We start from the raw sequence: 22796 nt of genomic DNA on the forward strand, positions 1-22796 counted from the left end.
ACTGGTGGAAAACATACAATAGTACTCATGGGAGAGAAAAATGTGCATGCACGTGCACACACCAATATTCTATTCTATAATAATATATTTATATATTTTTCAAAATGCAGTTACTTCAGTAGATAAAAATCAGGGTTGTAGGAGATAGCATTAAATGGAACAATTATGTATTTTCACATATATCCTCTAATTTGACTCTCAAAACCACCTTGTGAAAAAGATTTGGCAGGTATTAGCCTGACCTCTAGAGAAAATCAAGTAAATAAATTAGTGAAACAAAAAGCCAATAATCTCAATCTATACTCATAATTCAATTTTTAAAACAGCCTACCTAAAGTTTAAACATTAAGACAAATACACTTGCAGCAATTATTACTGACCTTGACATAAGGTGGAGCTAAAGATGACAGATACCACTTCACTTTTGTGTTACCATGATTCTCAAGCACCAGATAATTTTCTAAAAGAAACATATGCATAACAACTCAAATTATTGGAATATAAGTAAATAAGCAGGCTACTGTAATAATGTGTGATAATGTGATTAAGTTCATCATAAAGAAAAAAATACAATCATTAGATCCCTAGAGCAGTCCAACAGGAACTACAGTATTTTCTGACAAAATCACATTTGACAGAATCCTATTTTGGATTTAATCCAAGTGCAATGCAAAGCTACTAAAAGGCTTAATTTTAAGCAAGGGAACAAAAAGGTGACTTACATTTTAAAAAAATGACTGGTTGCTGTGGAAAAAAGAGACTGCAAGGGGGGCAGAGTAAAAGAATGAGCCCTTGTAAGACTCCAATATGTCACTGCAATATTTCAGTTGAGGGATGATGCATGAGATAGCCTATATCAGGTTTGAATCGTGGCAATGGGAGGCAAAGCAGTGGGCAGATACGGGATTTATTTTTAAGACAAACTGTAAAGGACTAGCTAACTGACTGGGTAGGAGGAGGGAGGAAAGGGAAAAAAGCAACTTCCAGAAATTTGGCTCAACAAAATGGAAAGACAGTGATGCCACTTACTGACAGACATGAGTGAGGCTGAAGAAGCAGGTTTCATGGATATAAAGCAAGAGTTCTATTTCTGTGGGATGCCCATTTTGTAGAAACTGAGCAGGTTCCTATGTGTACATCTGGGGCACAGGTACAACATAGAAAAGAAAGGGGACACAGGTCCAGGAAGAAGAGGAGGCAGCAGAACCTGAGAAGGAGTACATAAAGCAAGGAGGGAAAAACCAGAGATCTACTGAGGAAGTATGCCAAGGAGGAAGGAGTAGTTGACAGTGTTGAGAGGTCGAATCAACAAAGACATGTAAAAAAACCTGCAGATTTGGCAAAGTGGAGCTTTTTAGACCTGGATAGGAATTGGTTCAGAGCACAGTGATAGCAGCATCTGAACAGCCTGAAGAAGAGAAGGGAGGGAGCATAATCAATTCACTAGGAAGGGGTGCTGAGGTAGCAGACGGCTGCAGCTAGGGCAAGGAGGGCACTTCTTAAGGTGAAAGTAGAGTGTATTGTGTACTAGTGGAAATGTACTAATCAGCAAACAGAAAAACTGATGACATAGGAGGGAGAAAGAGCTCAGAAGTCCCTGAGAAGGCAAAAATAGATGGGCCTAGATTCCAAGCAAAAGAGGTCACCTGTGATGGAAACAGAAGCCTTTTGTTTAGCCTAATGGCTTCTATTTTCAATGATGTGTGAGGCTCAGTCAAGAGTTGAAAAGAGAGCAGGAATAGGGGAGAACAGGGGGAGTAGGAGCTTTAAGGAGCTGTTAAACAAATGTTAAAGATGGGTAAAGGACACATACTAAGGAGTTCTGGGAGACAGCCTAGTGTTGATCTGAGAGTTGAGCTCAAGAATCAGTCAGCATGGATCTAGTTTTCTCCAGCAATGTTCTGCTGCTCAGATGGAGACATGGAGGAGGGAGACAACCAGTTCTAACAAGAGTTGAGATTTTGCCAGACAGCAATGTAGAGGGAGAGGAGCACAAGGCAGTCAAATGAAACATGAAGCAGTAATTACAAAGATACCACAAACTTCAAGGAGGGTTATTAGAGAAGTGGGATGTGAGTGGAGTTGACAGAGAGTGATAAGGTAGTGGGTTCAGTAGCCTGGATGTCTGAATGAGGTCAGAGAACTGCTGTAATTCCTAGAGTAAGTTGGAAAGAGAGGATGGTGATGGTCAGAAAGGCTTGAAACTGAGAGTGAAAATATGGTATAGCTATTGGTGATGACCAAATCTAAGAGAGGACCATGAAAGTAGGAAACGAAGCTTGAGTGAAAGACAAAATCAAGAAAGAGGTCAGAAGCTAGAGGGCCAAATGATAAGTAGTCCCAAATTCTTTCCAATAGGTCCCACCTACAATCCTAGTCCTTTAGACTGAGCTGGATTCGGGGGTGGGGGGAATGAGACACACACATGCTAACTCTCAAAGTTACATCAGTGACAGAGCCAGGCTCTACCTACTTTCCTCTGTTCTTTAGCTACTAACTAGCTAGTCAAAGATCTAGTGAGAGCTGGGAAAGGATGGTTGTGACCAAATGAAATGTAAGACTCCTGGAAAACATAAATTTGTTAAATGCCTAGATTTAAAATTTACTATTTTTAAGCTCCCCCAAATCCATCTCATCATTGAAATGTTTGCCAATAACCACTTGATATTGTCCTGAAGTAAGGGGGTAAAATTTTGTACCTATCACCACATGGTTAACTAAGAAGAGTATTACACTCAATATGTCATTAGACATTTGAATTAAATAATCTTGTCATATTGTACCTGAAGTTTCACCAGGTTCTGTTGTGGGAAAAGTAACAGTCTTATTTCTTATCTCAACTTTTGTAGAAGGTGGTTTTGTCATTGGTTTTACCAGATGACTAATTAAAGGCTCAGTTACTGAAGGAATTCCAAATGAGCTGGAGGCCAAGCGAGTGAAAAGTTCTTCCTGAGTCAATTCTTCTCGAATTTGAACTTTAACAATTTTCTAAAATGAGCCAAATAAAGGGATAAGACACAAATGTAGCTATAGTTTTTAAAGAAAAAATTTCTATTTTTAAGTCATGGTAGAGAAGAGTAATATAATGAAAACACTGATGAATTTAGAAATTAAAAGTTTATTCAGATCTCAAAGTAAATCTTTGACTTTATCCCCTGTCCCCAAACTCCCCTTTTTTCAAAGCAAATTTTGCAAATTAATAATGGCTTCTAGGCCCCAATCTCCATTCCTGCCTCCACCCAGGAGAATCATTCAGACCACTAATGGAAAATCTCTATCAAATGTTCTAAATAAGTCTAGTTCGGCTGAAAAAGCAGACACTTTCATTTGATTTATAAAATGTAAGTGCTAGTAAGTTGTACAACACTTAAGATATAAGAGAAATGTTGATCAAAAAATCTTTAAAAAGTACCTTCTGTCCACTGTCACAGTGTATATAGATCAAACCACTCCATGGGAACACTGAATGTTTTGTGGATAAGGAGGAATTAGGACTCACAAGAATTTGTAGCTTACTCCTAAAAGCAAAGAATTTAATAATGTAAAACAAGAATATCCTAAACTTTAATAGTAATAACTACAACAGTTATATTGTCCTATCAATAACCGACTATTTCCTATTGCTCAGAGCAGATAACAGAGGTAAGATGCCATACACATTTTATATCAACTTCAACTCAGTGGCTTACAAAAAGTTAAGTAGCATGAACCCATAAACCTAAGGGCAAACTCCTGTGAAAACAGACCACACCATAGAAATACCATTTAAAAAGCAATTTAAAATTAAAATTTCTAGAGCAAAAGACCAATACCACAAAAGCTCTGAGATGCTTAATAAAAAATAATACTATCATAGTACAAAGAAAACATGACAGATAGGAAGAAAAGTGGAAGAAAAGGGAGAAGACCAAAAAAAAAAGGAATGAAAAAAAGATAGTTTCTTTTTTTCCCAGTTGCTACACTTTCTGTGTTCATTGTTCTCTTCAAGAGCTATGAGATGTCAAAGAAGACTTTTAAATACCAACAATGTAATTAGGATTTGTGACTTAAAAATAATCCCCAGTCACAAAAGCTATTTCGGTACACATGTCATAAATGGCAGAGAAAGATTATTTTCCCCTGCTAATAGCTAAACACATGGGACAATGGAAAAAGATTTTTGTGAACAACCTGTCCTATCATTTTCCTCTATTTTCAACCATTAATTAGCAAATGTTTAATTGATCACTTTGGTCCTAGGAATGTTTCTCTGGAGTGTCCCTAACCATACCTTACCTTAGGTCTTAGTCAAGTAAACTAAAATGCATACTCCATCATTTTGCAAAAGTAATTTCATGTTCTTGTTCTGTCAAGAATGTTGCTATTCCTAAATATGAAGCAACTTTCAGATGTGAATATTCTGTGCCAACCCAGATACAGTTTCTAAAAAGCTGCAGAGCTGTGGCTTTACCTCCTATCAATAATTAAGCTGCACATAGAGGGCAAATGCTTATCAACATTAGGTACCCAAAGACTTCCTTCTATCTTAGAATATTCTCTGCAGAAAATGGCAAGCTAGGTTTATGGCTCAGAAATATTAAGCCAGGAAGTTTTGTCTATAAAATGCCCTTTAGAGCAAACCAGCAGAGAAAGTGACCCCAATGCAAGGTAATAAAAGGCAGAACTCTTGAGGCTTTAAGAGACCACCACCCCTCATCACAGGCACAATGATACCCCTTTCATTGCAGTTTTGTAGTCAGAGTAATAATGCCAGAAAACATTCTAATGTCTTCTACTGAAGGAACACTTTCCCATCTCACAAATTTTTCTTGACCCTTATAGGCTATATACGATATCTGGCTATGGACATGGTCTTTGCTCTTCTAAGCAGCATGAGTCTTGAACGTACTGTCAGTACCATGGAACCAGACATGGCACACTGTACAGCCAGCACATGGCAAAGTTCTACTGAAAAAGTTAAAATGGCATATCATTTGATCCTTAAAAAGTCATCATGCCAGCATCTGAATAACACAGAGGAAACAGAAGTCATACTTACTCGGGCTGAATAAATCCATGTTGTGGTGTTACTGTGAGGCAATGTGCTGGCCAGTACAGCTCGAATTTCAATAACCTAACAGAATTATTTAAAATCTGGAAACGTCCAGTTTTTGCCAGATCACCTATTACATCAGATAAATAAATGTTATTTACATTTAGCATTAGTGAAAAAGACAAAGTTAATAAAGAGTAAAGAATCCTACATAAGTACACTAGTAAACCAAGCTTATCTTGCTTTCTCAATTGCCCAGTTACAATTTAGAATTTCTAATCTCTGGTAAAGCAAAACCTCCTGTTTACTCTTAGAAACTACAAAGATATGGAACAAAGTTCAAATACTGAACAAGGGAGAGAAAAAAAGGAAATCTGGACATTGTTACCACCTGGTCTTATCTTAGGCACATACCTAGGTACCAGACTTATTCCTGTGAACCAACTATAAAGATGTTAAGGGTAAAAGTAGCCAAGTACCCAATGAGTTCTTTGCATAGAGAATGTGGTGGGAGGAAGGGACAATGGATCGTAAGTGGCTCTCCTGTACAGGAAACTGGGAACTTGGACTGAGGACCATGACCTTGTGTCACAACGATGCTGTGGTCAAGTCTGTTAGGTCTCTAGCAAACAAGGGGAGGACCTATGAAAGCAACTTGACATAGGTACATAAAGTCCACATATATATCCTAGATGAGCCAGGGGTACAAAGTACGTACAGCCCTGGGTTTCAGAGTACATTCCTGTTGTGTCATCGCTAACATACTTACAAGTAGAAGGGGCTACCAAAATCAAGTGTTCCGGTTGAATAGTCCACATTTCCTCAGAAGATGATTCATCTTGAGGTGGGTGAACAACTTGAGAAAGTGGAGAACTTTGAGGACCTTTAACTGGTAAAACATCCAAAGATACATTGCCACCATGTTTCACAAGACTGTCAGATTCACTAAAGAAAAAGAGAAAGAAAAAATAAATAAGTGATAAAAAAGTGAATTAACATGCTGTGTATTTTTCAGTGAATAAAAAACCCTTCATATTGTGTATTCTTAATGTAATGTATAAAAAAATAAGTACAGTATATGTCAAATATTATAGTAATAATCTTTACCAAGAATACTCAGTGATTTAATTTCTTTCCGGCCTTGATTTCTGCATGCCACCTGAGGACTCTTATAAGGATTTACTAGAAAATTACACAGTATTAAGAATTTTCTGTTTAAAAATGAAACTCTTAATGTACTTATAACTGGTTTCATGGTGCTAACACCAAAAAACTTTAAATTAAGAAAAGTCTTCTAGGTAAAGAAACTCTTTACAGGGAAAAATACCAGAGTAAAAAATGCTAACATAGTTTTAAAAGTTTTTAATTAAGTATTGAAATAGTATTTTCAAATAAGCCTTAGATTACATAAAACTGTAGTTCAAATAAATTTTATAATCATGAAAGCACATGACTTAATTGAATTGAAGTTCAACTGTGCAGAGTCCAAATTCTCCTACACTACAGTGGGACAACACCTTTAAGTTGACACTCAGCACAGAGACATCCCTCTCTTCAGTTTTACCATTGCCCTCTCACCCATTCCTTTCCAAAGCAGACCTCTCTGCCCAGGGAAATAATGGAAGTGCATGACAAAAGTCAGAAATAATTGTTTTTAAAATTTTATCTCAGCTTACGGCCAAGATGGAAGCATAGGTAGACACACTGTGCCTCCTCCCACAACCAAAAGGACAACAACAATTTAAAAACAAAAAACAACCAGAACTGACAGAAAATCGAACTGTATAGAAGTCCGACAACCAAGGAGATAAAGAATAAACATTCATCCAGACCGGTAGGAGGGGCAGAGACGGGCAGCCAGGGTGGAGAGGACTCATGGCAAGACGGAGGCTGGCAGACCCAGTGAAGTGGCTGACTGTGGAACAGGGAAGTCCAGGATACAGCTAGCAGACCCTATGGTCCCACATTGGCACATAGATAAACCAGGAGGAACAGCAGGGGGGTGAAGCAGACCATGCAACCCAGGGCTCCAGCACAGGGAAATAAAGCCTCAAACCTCTGATTGAAAACGCCCATGGGGGCAGAGGCAACAGCAGGAGAAACTCCAAGCCTCACAGGAGAGTTCCTTGGAGAGACCCACACGGGGCCTAGAGTGTGCACAAGCCCACCCACTCGGGAATCAGCACCAGAGGGGCCCAAGTTGATTGTGGGTAGCAGAGGGAGTGACTGAAATCCAGCAGACAGTGGAGTAAGTGCTACTGCTCCCTCTCGGCCCCCTCCCCCATTTACACATCACAACGCAGCAACCAGCGTTACCCCGCCCTGGTGAACACCTAAGGCTCTGCCCCTTTACATAACAGGTGCACCAAGACAAAAAAAAAATTGGCCCAAATGAAAGAACAGATCAAACCTCCAGAAAAAATACAACTAAGCAACAAAGAGACAGCCAACCTATCAGATGCACAGTTCAAAACACTGGTAATCAGGAAGCTCACAGAATTGGTTGAATTTGGTCACAAATTAGATGAAAAAATGAAGACTATGCTAAGAGAAACAAAGGAAAATGTACAGGGAACCAACAGTGATGGGCAGGAAACTGGGACTCAAATCAACAGTATGGACCAGAAGGAAGAAAGAAACATCCAACCAGAAAAGTATGAAGAAATAAGAATTCAAAAAAATGAGGAGAGGCTTAGGAATCTCCAGGACATCTTTAAACGTTCCAACATCCGAATTATAGGGGTTCCAGAAGGAGAAGAGGAAGAACAAAAAGTTGAAAACTTATTTGAACAAATAATGAAGGAGAACTTCCCCAATCTGGCAAAGGAAATAGACTTCCAGGAAGTCCAGGAAGCTCAGAGAGTCCCAAAGAAGCTGGACCCAAAGAAGAACACACCAAGGCACATCATAATTACATTAGCCAAGATGAAACAGAAGGAGAGAATCTTAGAAGCAGCAAGAGAAAAGGACACAGTTACCTGCAAAGGAGTTCCCATAAGACTGTCAGCTGACTTCTCAAAAGAGACCTTACAGGCATGAAGGGACTGGAAAGAAGTATTCAAAATTATGAAAGGCAAGGACCTACATCCAAGATTACTGTATCCAGCAAAGCTATCATTTAGAATGGAAGGGCAGATAAAGTACTTCTCAGATAAGGTCAAGTTCAAGGAGTTCATCATCACTAAGCCCTTATTATATGAAATGTTAAAGGGATTTATCTAACAAAAAGAAGATAAAAAATATGAACCGTAAAAATGACAGCAAACTCACAGTTATTACCAACCACACCTAAAACAAAAACAAAAGCAAACTAAGCAAACAACTAGAACAGGACAGAACCACAGAAATGGAGATCACATGGAGGGTTATCAACAGGGGAGGGGGAGAGAGGGGGGAAAGGTACAGAGAATAACTAGCATAAATTGTAGGTAGAAAATAGACAGGGGGAGGGTAAGAATAGTGTAGGAAATGTAGAAGCCAAAGAACTTACATGTATGACCCATGGACATGAACTATAGGGGGGGAATGTGGGAGGGAGGGGGTCGGCAGGATGGAGTGGAGTGAAGGGGGAGAAATGGGACAACTGTAATAGCATAATCAATAAATACATATTTTTTTAAAATTATCTCCTTTTTAATCCTGAGGATATTAGAACAAAAACACAAAGATCACAGCATTTCTACTTTAACATCCATCTGCTTTGCAGCATCAAAATTCTGTAGTGTAATTATTTCTATAGCAACCACCTGAGTAAGTGCCTGGGCAGCATATAGATTCAAACATGCTGTGGCAGCTAAGAGTCCAGCCACAGGGCTTCTGTCTCCTAGAGTTTCCAGTATGAAGCACTACAGCTGCAGAAGCCCTTGCTGTTGTCCTTCTCTCCATCTTGAAATTTGGTATTAGCAGTATTCCTGACCTTACAGCATCGTTGGCACTTTTTAAAAAACATACTGCTTCTTGGTCTTCAGTGTCAAAAATAATTAAAAAAAAATAAAAAAACCTTATTCTTGGCCTTTTAGCTTCCTAAGAACCAATTCCTCACACTAAGTGATTTTCAAGCTAATTTTTAATATATGTAACTATCTTTAATTCTTTCTTTGATTGGCTATCTTAGCAGAAAATTAACATTACAAGTATAGGGAAAAGAAAACAAGTTGGCTGACCTAGAAGCACTGGGGTGATGGAGGTGGGTGCCTGTGAGTCAGGAGTGAGGTTAGTTGGTGGCACTGGCACTTGCAGGCACTGGGAACTCTTACACAATATGAGCTGGCAGCACGGAGCCCAGGGAGATAGGCCATGTGATGAGAAGATTGGTTAAGAACAGAAGGATTGAGTAAAATGTAAATACATTGAGAAAATCAGGCCAGGATTCGCAGTATTGGAGAAAAATGGACAATTAGGAAAAGAAAAAAAAAGAATACACCGTATTGTGTTAGATTAGAACTGGAAGTGTCAGTGTAAATAAACTCAGAGTTTTGACATATTTATAGACAGATAGGGATACATGGATTTATATATAAATGCATTTATTTCCTAGCTCTGTCCACTGAGGAGGCCTAAAAGTAATGGCATCTCAAAAGCAATATAGCACACCTACTACCCATATCCTGGCTTCAGTGCCATTCTCTACTAAAAGGAACCAGGACTTCTAAGAGGAGTCCTAGCTAACCTAGGGCTTGGACAAGGTTAAGTATAAGACGAGCCTAGAATATCCTGTAGTGCCACCAAATAAGGAAGGGCTCAAAGAATGATGTGGGCACATGAAAAGGATCAAGGAGCCAAATTAAGAGACCAAATAATGACAGTAAAGAATTAATACTGAACCTATGAGCCCGTCCTAATGTAAGTGAGTGAATACATAAAAGAGAGAAAAGTAAACCTCTTTGTCATATTGGAAAGATAACTAACAAATGCAAGAAAATGAAATGAGAAAATCATCATTTGGTAAACAAGATAGTAATAATAATAACATGATTCAGGCAACAATCATCACCTGGTGCTAAAAGTTTGATGAAGAACAACGTAATTTATCATCTCCAAGTATCTCCCTACAAGATGTTAACTAACGTTACAGTGGAGGAAACCTGGCAGACACTATTTTAACTGAATGATACAAATATTTCTAGTAATGGGACAAATCAGCATTGTTTACCACCTAAGACAAAGCACTGAGAAAGCAAAGATCATCATTTCTGTGGTGTTCAAAATCTGCAAACTGAGGAATATTTTATAAAGTAAATGGCCTGTGCTCTACAAAAACATCAAGGTCATTGTTAAGAAAAGGGTTAGCCACTGGCCTACAAACTATTTTCTCCATTTTACCAGGGAATGACCAGCGGGAAAAAATGACTTCGTGAAATCCCGTCAGGGGTGTCAAACTCATTTTCACCGGGGGCCACATCAGCTTCGAGGTTGCCTTCAAAGGGCTGAATGTAAATTTAGGACTGTATAAATGTAACTACTCCTTAACAGTTAAGTGAGAGCTCTGCACTGCCGCAAGGTAGAAACAAGGTGTCGGGCCAGATAAAACCAGGGGAGGGCTGGATTTGGCCCTCGGGGCTTGTGTTTGCCACCTGTGTGACACATATATCATCTTGTTAATGATATCTCCTAGCAAACACACTAATGTCCTTAACTACAGAATATTTAAACGTTATATTCTTGGTCTAACATTATTTATGGTTAAAAATCTGAAATTTATGAATTTATCAAAGTATAGCAAGCTTTCATGATCAAGATAGCTTCGCCTTCTGTGTTAGTGATATATCACATGCACAACTTGCATTAAATTTGAGCCAGAGTGGAGAATTAATATTGCAAAAAGGACTTAGGAGGCACCATTAGTAATCTGGATTTCTTCATGTTTCACCTCAAATTGTTAGCCAAGCTTAAATCTAGTTAGTATCTTTGATTCTGTGGAGCTGATTTGATAATAATACCCTCTGTGTTATCTCAGTCATAGATGATAAGGAAAGCGGAAGTGTTCTATATTAAAAGTTATTGAAGAGACAGGCTGCCCTGGCTGGTGTGGCTCAGTGGACTGAGTGTAGCCTGTGAACCAAAGGGTCACCAATTCAATTCCCAGTCAGGGCACATGGCTGGGTTGTGGGCTGGGTCCCCAGGAGGGGGCACGTGAGAGGCAACCAAACACTGATGTTTCCCACCCTCTCTCCCCCTCTCTTCCTGTCTCTAAAAATAAATAAATAAAATCTTAAAAAAAAAGAGAGATTAACTAAATGCAAAATGTGATCTTAGATTAAATTCTGGACCAAAAAGGATAGAGAAAAGTGTCTTGTTTATTTGCTTGATTTAATTATGAAAGACATTATTGGGAAACTGGGGAGATTTGAATGGAATCTGGGAACTAGATGGTAGAACTGCCTGTTTCAGTATTACTATCCTAATTTTGATGGGCTTACCGTGGTTATGTAATTTTGTAACAGTTGTAACAGCTGTGTTTTTAAGAAATTTAACGCTAGTTGATCATCATACCTGCAACTTACCCTTAAATGCTTCAGAAAAAAGTTATTTATACATGAAGAATAATAAGGTGAATGTGGTTAAGACATTAATTGGGGACTCTCAGTGCAGGTAGTATATGGAAGTTCTCTGAATGATTTTTTAACTTTTCCATAAATTTGAAATAAACATTTTGAGACAAAAAAAAAGAAAATGAAGTACAGCGAAAAGATGAACTATACTATGAATCAAATAATCTTGAAATCTGTTGACAAGTGTTTTGTTTGTTTTACCTTTTTGATTCTAAGTTAGCTTTGGAAGAAGGTTGAAGACATTCTCTGCTAGAAATAGAATCTCTGAATTCTCCAATTATTGAAAGTGTAATTTTACGCATGTTTCCATAAAAGAGTTGAACATCATTAGGCCGTTGGGGAAGATCATACACTGAAATACAATGTTTGAAATACATAAATCCACATAATCACACCACAAAATATGAGATAAACTTGTGTATGTTTATCAGCCACAAAACACTACTCTGTTAGATTGGGGTAGGTGACATTTTAATTTTTAATACTACTGACAAGCATAAAATTATAGGTAGTTCAGCAAGCATCAATGATTAGTAGTGTAGGCTCTGGCCTTGAATTTGAACTACAACCTTGACAATTTTTAGCTGTGTAACCTTTGGCAACTTAACCTCTCTAAGCTTTAGTTTCAAGTATAATATAGAATAATAATATCTCAGGGGTTGTTGTGAACATTAAAGTAGAAACATTTCAAAAGATATATGTGGCACAAACTTATATAAATCTTACTGTGAGCCAGGCAATGTTCTATTCTCTTTGTATATATTAACCTAGTTGGTTTTCACAACGCTTTGAGATAGGTATTATCTTAACATCAAAGATAAAGTATCTGAAGCACAAAGAGGTTAACAGCACATAATTTATAAGTGGCAGTCTCACAGATATTTAACTTAAGCAAATCTAGAAACCAGGCAATATTAACATAACTAAATATTGTAGATTAATAAAATAGTGCTGGAGTTGAACATCTCTAGATTAGTCCACTTGAATTTACATATACAAGAAATGTTATAGAACATGTTTATATTCTACATATAAATTAGATATTAAGAATTAAGTATAAACTGAAATTTATAATAACCAAAACATCTGACTGTAAAAGTTTAAATCAACTGTGAAAATAATTGCCACTAATTACACATTTTACAAAAGCAAGATTATAAATACTTGTAATAGTAATGTGCTCAAACAAAAGTTATTGAAAATAATCATGTACAAAGTTCAAATGAAACATTCTCATAGGTGATCTACTGCAATAACACAAAACAAAGTGGGACTGTTTCCTCTCTTTGTCTGGACAATAAATAAACCATCTGGAAAAATCCAATGTTCCTTGAGGTAGAATCTGGCATTCCAAAGACCTCCCAAAGTCCCAATTTAACTCCAATCTTAGATGGGTAATTTGGCATGCTACTTATCTCTTGGGTTTATATAACACATTTGTTGATTTTGTACAAGGCTCCCTCTCCCTGGAACATCCTTCCCCATCTGGTTCTTCAAGATTCAACAGCCCTGACTGGTGTAGCTCAGTGGGTTGGGTGTCATCCTGTAGACTAAAACATTGCCAGTTTGATTCCAGGTCAGGGCATATGTCTGGATTGCAGGTTCAGTCCTTGGTTGGTGTGCATACGAGTCATATGAAAAGGAACTGATCGATGTTTCTCTCCCTCTCTTTCTCCCTTTCCCCTTTCTCCAAAAATAAATAAATAAAATCTTTACAAAGAAAAAAGATTCCTCTACAATGACTTCATTCTACATGGGGCACCCTTCCTCTGTGCTCTCCCAGATTCCTAAACACAGCTCTATCACAATACTTTTCACACTGTACCTTAATCATCTGTCTTTCCCCAAGCCTGTAAAGCCTCTAAAGGGCAAGCACTGCATCTTTTCCCTCTAGAGACTGGCACCCTGTACTCTCAATACATGTCCAATCAATTAATTAATGAAATGTTGTTGAATTATGAAACTGTGCCAGGCTCTGAACCACTACAAACTCCAGCTACCTACTTTGAGTTAGTCTTCACTGTTGTTTCAATATGTTACTAAACATTTGTGTTTTAACTACATAGTACAGTTCAGTTAATTCTTTTATTGGGATCTTTCTAGAGGTAAGAAATAAGGAATGTGAAGCTCAGGGGAGTTGAAGTGGTGAAGATGGGTCTTGAATTGAGTTTCAACCTCAAATCCAAGGTTCTTTCCATATTCTGCTCCCTTAACATGTAAGATTAGAAGTGACAAAATTCACTTTTCATCTTTTCATTATTTTTAACTAACCCCTGTTGCTGTCTTCCCTTTGAGCAGATGTTCTAGACTCTTAATTGCTGCAAAGAATACATACTACATCACCTGTACATAGGCCTAAGTATCCTTTTATTTTATCATTGCATATTTCAGAAGCAATATATATATTTCATCATTTAAAAACTAAAAAAACAAAAATGGGGAGAACACCACGAAGTAAAATTTTATACTGTAATTTTACCTATGTAACTATATAAACACTAAATTATTTTTATACCGAAATGAATCTTACTATGCAAACCTTAAATATATTTTTTTCTCAACAAACAGCTTTCCATGTTGTTAATATAGAATTACATCACTGTATTAATAGCTTCAAAATAGTATATTGCACAATGAAACAATCCCCTTCTCTTGGGCATTTACATAATTTCTTCTTATTATAATAAAAAAATATTGTGTGGTGAAAATCTGTACACTTTTACACAGTTTGTACGCCTGAATACATACATTTTGTGTGAGTAATAAATGCTATTAAATCCTTGAATTGTTAATATCGAACAGAGCTTAACATCTAAGTTAGTCATTCCACCACTATTTAGGATTTTGCCATAATCACACCCTCCAAAATTGTAAAGCAGGCAAAAAAGCACAGAAATCTCAAAATGAGTTTAAGTTTGTAAACATTAAATCTTAAATAGTAATTAATTTGAGTTTAATAATAACCATTTTCCTCCTGTTTAAACTCCACTAACAGAATAGGTGCAAAAATACATTAATGATATCTAACATTTATACTGTATAAATGAAAAGCTAGCTACTATTATTATTGCTCTCATTTTACAGAGAACATTGAATTTCAGAGATATAATTTGTCCAAAGTAATAGAGCAGAGCTGTAGCTCAAACTCTGCCTGATGCCATAAACAAATATTCTTCCTTCTTACCACATCAATGGATCTAGATAATACTACAAATGATTCAAAGATTTAAGACATGTTGAAATTCTTACCTTCAGTTACTAGCAGCTCATCTTGAAATCCTTCAGCAAAGTCAATGCTTTTAAGCACACTATGCTCTGGAAATATGTGTTCCACAATCCCTGGTGTATGCAACAGAGCTCTGCCAGGAGAGATTTTCATTCAAAGGTAGTTTTACATACGAAATGACCTAATTTTTACTAGTGTATTTGGCAAATTCAACTAATAGCACAATACATTAGTACACAGATCTTATGTACTAATCCTAATAAATAATTTAAAAAAGAAAATGTTTTGGAAATTCCCTTAAAAATTATGGTAGTACATCCATCAGTTTCAGTTAAATATTAACATCAGAAAAAGCACTCCCTAATATGAGTAGAAAGGATAAAATTAGATTCCTTTCAGGTCTTACATTTTTAATATTTAATTTAGTAACAAATTTGCCTCAAGGAAAAAAAAAAGAGTATGTCAAGAAAATGATACAAATAAGACATGAGAGGGAGACATTTAATTTACCATATAACTATGTTTATCTGGCTTCTTCTAGAGAATGCATGAGAACTGAAATGTAAATTTCTCTGTAATACTCAGATATTCATAAACAAATGAAATCTTACTACTCTAAATCTGTGGCAAACTGGAGTTCTAAAATAATACCTTGATTTCTATTATCCAGTGGAGAAAAGAAAAAATCTGGTAATCTAATTTCTCCAAATGTCTGTTTCTATCTCTAAAATACATAATTGAGAAACAAAACCAGTTCAAAGTTGAGTTCTTCAAATTGGGTCTATTTTCACATTATGTAGCTACTTATCACTATGCTCTCTCACTTTGTAAACATTCCAATAATCCTCAACAGATTAAAAATTAAACAAAATTTTCTAAATTCTGCACCAGAATAAAGCATTGCAGAGCATGCAAGTTGGAAGAAGGAAAGACTGGTATATGCATATAACATGTCCCCTGCTGGGAGTTAATGATTTCCTACTAACAAATGAAACACCATGAACTTCACAATTATTTTATATTTAGTCTTCTAGGCTAGGGAACACAATTTGATAATATAAGAACTCTGAATTCAGCATACAAGAATGTTACCTATGTTAAATCATATCTAAACCTAAATACCTAAATTTGACATTTCAGCATATTTAGCTATATTTAAATTAGATGTAACAAATTTTCTAGAACTACATGCTTTAAGTCATATTAAACATCCCACACAGTTCTAAAATTCCTTTCAAATAATTCACAACCTTCTTAGAAATATTCCAAGTAAGTCAGGTGTGTTTAAACAAAATACATTTAGTAATTTTTAAGCCTTTTCTGAAATGATCGACCATCACTACAAAGATGGTCCTATGAGAACATACGTGAATTTCCTATAGGCATTTCTTTTTATCAGCTACACAAATTTAACCAAGACTGTTTTCATCTACCGGTTCACTAATAAATAATGAAATGTGCTATAAATTCCAAATCTCAAAACAATTTTTTAAGTCTTCATTATTTCTACTGAAAAGGTGCCAGTACCATCTAAGATAAGTAACCTACCTTCGATACTGTTGTCGTAAAATTTCATCTCCACCAAAGAAGTATATAGTTGACAGTTCTGTTGCGATTTTGTGATTGCTATCTCTGTCTGGTGGATTATATATTATGGTAACATCCTGATGTCAAAAAAACAGTTAAACTGAGTATTAAATATTTTTTAAGTTATTTCACTATTAATAAACTGTCATATGAGCCTAACAGTCAATGTAGACATGAATGCAAATGTATAGCATTTCCAAGAAGTACCTCTATTCCTCTATACATTTCAAATATTTTTTTAGTTTTTAGCCATAAAATACACATTAATTTAATCTAAAAATGAGTTTATATTTTTAGTGCAGAGACTTTCATACTTACTTCTTGTGTTTTTTCCTTGAGCACAAATTTATCTGGAAAAATCCTTAATACTTTAGGATCCAGGAAAATTTTTTTCTGAGAATCCATTAAACCTACAGCTTTAACAAAAGCTGCCCGAGAGCCAGTGTTACAAACAGAAAAAACAATTCTACTTTCTTTGCCAGGTATTAAGTCATTCACTGTTACCATGTAACTGTCAGATAATTTTTTAACACCTTCCAAAATAACATTACTTGTTCCTCCATATCCAGACAAAGGTATCTGAAAGAACAGAAAATACATATATTCAAAATTATTTTTATGTAAGCAGAAATCAGATTAAATTAAGGTCAGAGAAGAAAATACATACACTAGATTTAATATAATTAAAATTATTTTTCTTTGTATACTTTTGGAAGTTACCTCACTTCCAGCACAGCACTGTATTAAAGACTCTGTCTTAAGAGAAAAACACATCAAAGAGGTACAAAATCATTTTCCTTTCAATATGCTAAGAATAATTATTTCATTGTCATGCAAGCCAAGCTTAAATAATAAAGGAACAAAAAGATTGGTACAGTATAGATATCCTTACTTAACAAGTGTTTAGAGTGAAACATATTGATGTAATTTACTTCAAAATGCATTTAAAAAACAGATGAATTGAGGGATGGATAGACCTGTATAAAAGAAATACAGCAAAACACTAATTGTAGCATCTAAGTAGTAGGGTATGAGTTTTAAGTCCAATTCTTTCAATTTTCCAGCATTCTAAATTTTTGAAATGAAATGTTTTGGTGGAAAAATCTATTGTTTTTAAAACTTCAATATAAATATTCTACCTATATTTTCAAAGCCTAAGGAATCACAAATAAGTAAAAGGTTAAGAATGATTAAATATAATGAAATCTAACTAGTGCTAATAAATCCAAAGATTTAAAAGGAAAAGCTATTACTCTAGAGCAGGGTTTCTTAACCTCAGCACTGTGAACATTTTGAGTCAGATTGTTTGTTGTAGTGAGGGCCATCCTGTGCAGTATAGGGTGTTTGGCCATATCCCAGGCCTTTACCCACCAGGTGCCATAAACACCATCTTTCCAACTCCAAGTTATGACCACCAAAAATGTTTCCAGAAGATTCCAAATATCCCCTGGAGGGTAGAATGGCTTCTCGTTGAGCACTGCCATTCTATAGCACTACAAAACAAGAGCTAGTATGAATACCTGCACCCTGCCCACAGTAACATAGGCTCTATATTCAAGTAGCCTGAATGTGAACCTTTCCTGGACCATGTAATGATTAAGAGTAGTGACTGGCATATACTCAGCATGCAATAAATACATTTTTATTGTAGTCCCATCATGCTGTATACAGAGCACAGATAACTTCATTCCTTTCTCAGAACCAAACTGGGAAATTGTGGTGACAATTATTTGCATTTCAGATAAGGGAGTAACGCACATGCAAGTTAAGTAACTGATCCAGGGTGAGTGTGGAGAAAAGACAGGACTGTTCCTGATTCTCTCATCACTAGAGTTAATTGCTCCTCCATAACTGCACCAGGCTACTTATCTCCACAAAGACATATCAAAGTTAATGGTCTAAGAAGTCTTCTTGTGAGATAAGAGCCATATTCTGTGCACTTCAGATCCCACTCAGCCCACCTCTCAGAGAAGGGTAACATCTACCACCAGTAGGACTCCCTAAACCATCAGAGATTCTTCCTTAGGAATAACCTCAAAATACTGACTAGTAGACATGAAACTTTAAAATATATTCAGGACAGTGGACAGTCTAAAAGATACAACTCATTCAGTCCTCTCCACAAAATACTTGATCGTTACTTGAAACCTGACATGATATTCTGAATTCTGTCTGAGACTCATGTGTAAAATGTTATTTCTAAAAATGACCACTTACAGACTCTGGCCAAGATGGAGGCATAGGAAGATACCTGTTGCTTCAAGCACAACCAAAAGAAGGAAAAAAACAAATTAAAAAAAAAAATACCAACAACTGCCAGAAAATCGAATTCTATGGAATTTCGACAACCACGGAGTTAAAGAAGAAACCTTCATTCAGACTGGCAGTAAGGATACACACAGCAAGGCAGGCGGTGAGGATACGTGGCAAGACAGCGGCTGGAGTTCTGGGCAGGTGAGGTAGTGGCTGGCAGTCCCAAACGGTCCCACATTTGTGCGCAGATAAACCAGGAGGAATAAATGGGGAATGAGATAGAATGTGCACGCCAGGGTTCCAGCACAGGAAAAGAAAGCCTCAAAAACTGGCTGTAAAACCTGTGATTACAGCGCTGAGAGAAATGCCCATCCTCATAGGAAAGTTCATTGAAGAGACCCACATGGCCCTAGAACATACATGTTGAGGCCAGGCTTGCAGAAATTAGTGCTGTTACAGCAAAACAATCACCAGGTTTCCTGTCATGAACTTAGAAGGAAGCTGGGCTACAATGAAATCACTGTGGTCGGCGGAGGGTTAAAATTAGCACAGCAAGTAATGCAGGACATGAGAAATTTTAAACTCCTGTCATAAGCCCAGGAAGTCTTCCCGCTCATATTTGTCTGTGAGCTACTCCCCACCAATAAGGTGCAAGGGAGCCAATCCCCTAAGCCAATCACTAATTGCCATATTTGCTTCTGTGCAAACGCTTGCTTGCTTGCAACTATAAAACTGATAGGCTGTAAGCGCTAGGCGCGGCTCTCAATTGCAGCTCTACAGAGCACCGTGACTCCGGTCACTTTGGGAGAGTCCGCCCCTGCGCAGGTAAAAGCTTTGCTTGGCCAATAAACCATCTATAAATCTCTTAAGAGTCAGAGTCTTTCGGTTCCTAGAACGAGAACCTTCGATCTCGCATATAACAATACACAAAACCACCCACCCGGGAATCAGCACCTGAAGGGCCCAATTTGCTTGTGGGTAACGGGGGGAAGTGACTAGAAGCAGGGCAAGAGCCAAACAAGCCATACTGTTCCCCCTATGACCCCTCCCTCACATACAGCATCACAACACAATGACATGGATTGCCCCACCCTGGCAAATACCTCAGGCTCCACCCCTTTCAACGTAACAGGTATGCCAAGGCAAAGAAATATGGCCCAAATGAAAGAACAGATCAAAACTCCAGAAAAACAACTAAGCAATGAAGAGAGAGCCAACCTATCACATGCGGAGTTCAAAGCACCGGTAATCAGGATGCTCACAGAAATGGTTGAGTAAGGTTGCAAAACAGAGGAAAAAGTAAAGGCTATGTGAAATGAAATAAAGAAAACTATACAGGGAACCAACAGTGAAGGGAAGGAAACTGGGACTTAAATCAATGATTTGGGGCAGAAGGAAGAAATAAACATTCAATCAGAACAGAATGAAGAAACAATTCAAAAAAAAATGAGGAGGGGCTTAGGAACCTCCGGGACAACTTTAAAGGTTCCAAATCTGAATCATAGGGCTGCCAGAAGGAGAAGAGGAAGAGCAAGAAATTGAAGACTTATTTCAAAAAATAACGAAGGAGAACTTCCCCAATCTGGCAAAGGAAACAGACTTCCAGGAAGTCCAGGAAGCTCAGACAGTCCCAAAGGACCTGGACCCAAGGAAGCACACAGCAAGGCACATCATAATTAACATCACCCAAGTTTAAAGATAAGGAGAGAATCTGAATAGCAGCAACAGCAAAGGAGACAGTTACCTAAAAAGGCATTCCCGTAAGACTAGCAGCTGATTTCTCAAAAGAAACCTTAAAGGCAAGAGGGGCTGGAAAGAAGTATTCAAAATCATGAAAGGCAAGGACTTCCACTCAAGATTACTCTATCCAGCAAAACTATCATTTAGAATGGAAGGGCAGATAAAGTGCTTCCCAGATAAAGTCAAGTTAAAGGAGTTGATCATCACCAAGCCCTTATTATGTGAAATGGTAAAGGGACTTACCTATGAAAAAGAAGATGATCAAAACTATGAGAAGTAAATTGACAACAACCTCCCAAGTATCAACAACTCAACCTAAAAACAAAAACAAACTAAGCAAACAAGTAGAACAGGAACAGAATCAGAGAAATGGAGATCAAATGGAGGGTTATCAACGGGGAGGAGGAGGGGGGAGAATGGGGGAAAAGGTACGGAGAATAAGAATCATGAATGGGGCCTCCAACCAAGATGGAGGTGTAGGTAGACACACTGTGCCTCCTCGTACAACCAAAAGGATAACAACAATTTAAAAACAAAAAACAACCAGAACTGACAGAAAATCGAACTGTATAGAAGTCCGACAACCAAGGAGATAAAGAACAAATATTTGTCCCGACCTGTAGGAGGGGTAGAGACGGGCAGCCAGGGTGGAGAGGACTCGTGGCAAGACGGCGGCTGGCAGACCCAGTGAAGTGGCTGACTGTGGAACAGGGAAGTCCAGGATACAGCTAGCAGACCCTATGGTCCCACATTGGCACATAGATAAACCAGGAGGAACAGCAGGGGAGTGAAGCAGACCATGCAACCCAGGGCTCCAGCACAGGGAAATAAAGCCTCAAACCTCTGATTGAAAACGCCCTTGGAGGCTGAGGCAGCAGCAGGAGAAACTCCAAGCCTCACAGGAGAGTTCCTTGAAGAGACCCACACGGGGCCTAGAGTGTGCACAAGCCCACCCACTCGGGAATCAGCACCAGAGGGGCCCAAGTTGACTGTGGGTAGCAGAGGGAGTGACTGAAATCCAGCAGACAGTGGAGTAAGCGCTACTGCTCCCTCTCGGCCCCCTCCCCCATTTACACATCACAACGCAGCAACCAGCGTTACCCCGCCCTGGTGAACACCTAAGGCTCTGCCCCTTTACATAACAGGTGCACCAAGACAAAAAAAAAATTGGCCCAAATGAAAGAACAGATCAAACCTCCAGAAAAAATACAACTAAGCAACAAAGAGACAGCCAACCTATCAGATGCACAGTTCAAAACACTGGTAATCAGGAAGCTCACAGAATTGGTTGAATTTGGTCACAAATTAGATGAAAAAATGAAGACTATGCTAAGAGAAACAAAGGAAAATGTACAGGGAACCAACAGTGATGGGCAGGAAACTGGGACTCAAATCAACAGTATGGACCAGAAGGAAACATCCAACCAGAAAAGCATGAAGAAACAAGAATTCAAAAAAATGTCGAGAGGCTTAGGAACCTCCAGGACATCATTAAACATTCCAATATCTGAATCACAGGGGTGCCAGAAGGAGAGAAGGAAGAGCAGAAATTGAAAACTTATTTGAACAAATAATGAAGGAGAACTTCCCTAATCTGGCAAAGGAAATAGACTTCCAGGAAGTCCAGGAAGCTCAGAGAGTCCCAAAGAAGCTGGACCCAAAGAGGAACACACCAAGGCACATCATAATTACATTAGCCAAGATGAAACAGAAGGAGAGAATCTTAGAAGCAGCAAGAGAAAAGGACACACGTACCTACAAAGGAATTCCCATAAGACTGTCAGCTGACTTCTCAAAAGAGACCTTACAGCCATCAAGGGGCTGGAAAGAAGTATTTGAAGTCATGAAAGGCAAGGACCTACATCCAAGATTACTGTATCCAGCAAAGCTATCATTTAGAATGGAAGGGCAGATAAATTGCTTCTCAGATAAGGTCAAGTTCAAGGAGTTCATCATCATCACTAAGCCCTTAATATATGAAATGTTAAAGGGATTTATCTAAGAAAAAGAAGATAAAAAATATGAACAGTAAAAACGACAGCAAACTCACAGTTATTACCAACCACACCTAAAACAAAAACAAAAGCAAACTAAGCAAACAAGTAGAACAGGAACAGAATCATAGAAATAGAGATCACATGGAGGGTTATCAACAGGGGAGTGAGAGGGGGAGAGAGGGGAGAAAGGTACAGAGAGTAAGTAGCATAAATGGTAGGTAGAAAAGAGACAGGGGAAGGAAATGTAGAAGCCAAAGAACTTACATGTATGACCCATGGACATAAACTATAGGGGGGGAATGTGGGAGGGAGGGAGTGCGCAGGATGGAGTGAGTGAAGTGGGGGAAATGGGGCAACTGTAATAGCATAATCAATGAATATATTAAAATAAATAAATAAATAAATGGGAA

General features: G+C 37.8%; 1 protein-coding gene across 8 annotated transcripts in view; it reads right to left on the reverse strand.

Moving 5' to 3' along the window:
• Positions 1–22796, reverse strand: part of CEP192 (centrosomal protein 192) — a 131179-nt gene that overhangs the window by 11793 nt on the left and 96590 nt on the right. For all 8 annotated transcript variants that reach the window (XM_024580151.3, XM_045187728.2, XM_045187729.2 and 5 more), the window contains 9 exons: positions 16715–16975; positions 16358–16473; positions 14833–14942; positions 11785–11935; positions 5802–5977; positions 5039–5162; positions 3413–3518; positions 2784–2988; positions 381–460 (listed from right to left, as the gene is read on the reverse strand). In XM_024580151.3, the coding sequence (XP_024435919.2) occupies positions 381–460; positions 2784–2988; positions 3413–3518; positions 5039–5162; positions 5802–5977; positions 11785–11935; positions 14833–14942; positions 16358–16473; positions 16715–16975 (1329 nt within the window). The remainder of the gene's footprint in view (positions 1–380; positions 461–2783; positions 2989–3412; positions 3519–5038; positions 5163–5801; positions 5978–11784; positions 11936–14832; positions 14943–16357; positions 16474–16714; positions 16976–22796) is intronic.

Source organism: Desmodus rotundus, chromosome 10 (assembly GCF_022682495.2).
Source record: "Desmodus rotundus isolate HL8 chromosome 10, HLdesRot8A.1, whole genome shotgun sequence".
Lineage (NCBI taxonomy): Eukaryota > Metazoa > Chordata > Mammalia > Chiroptera > Phyllostomidae > Desmodus > Desmodus rotundus.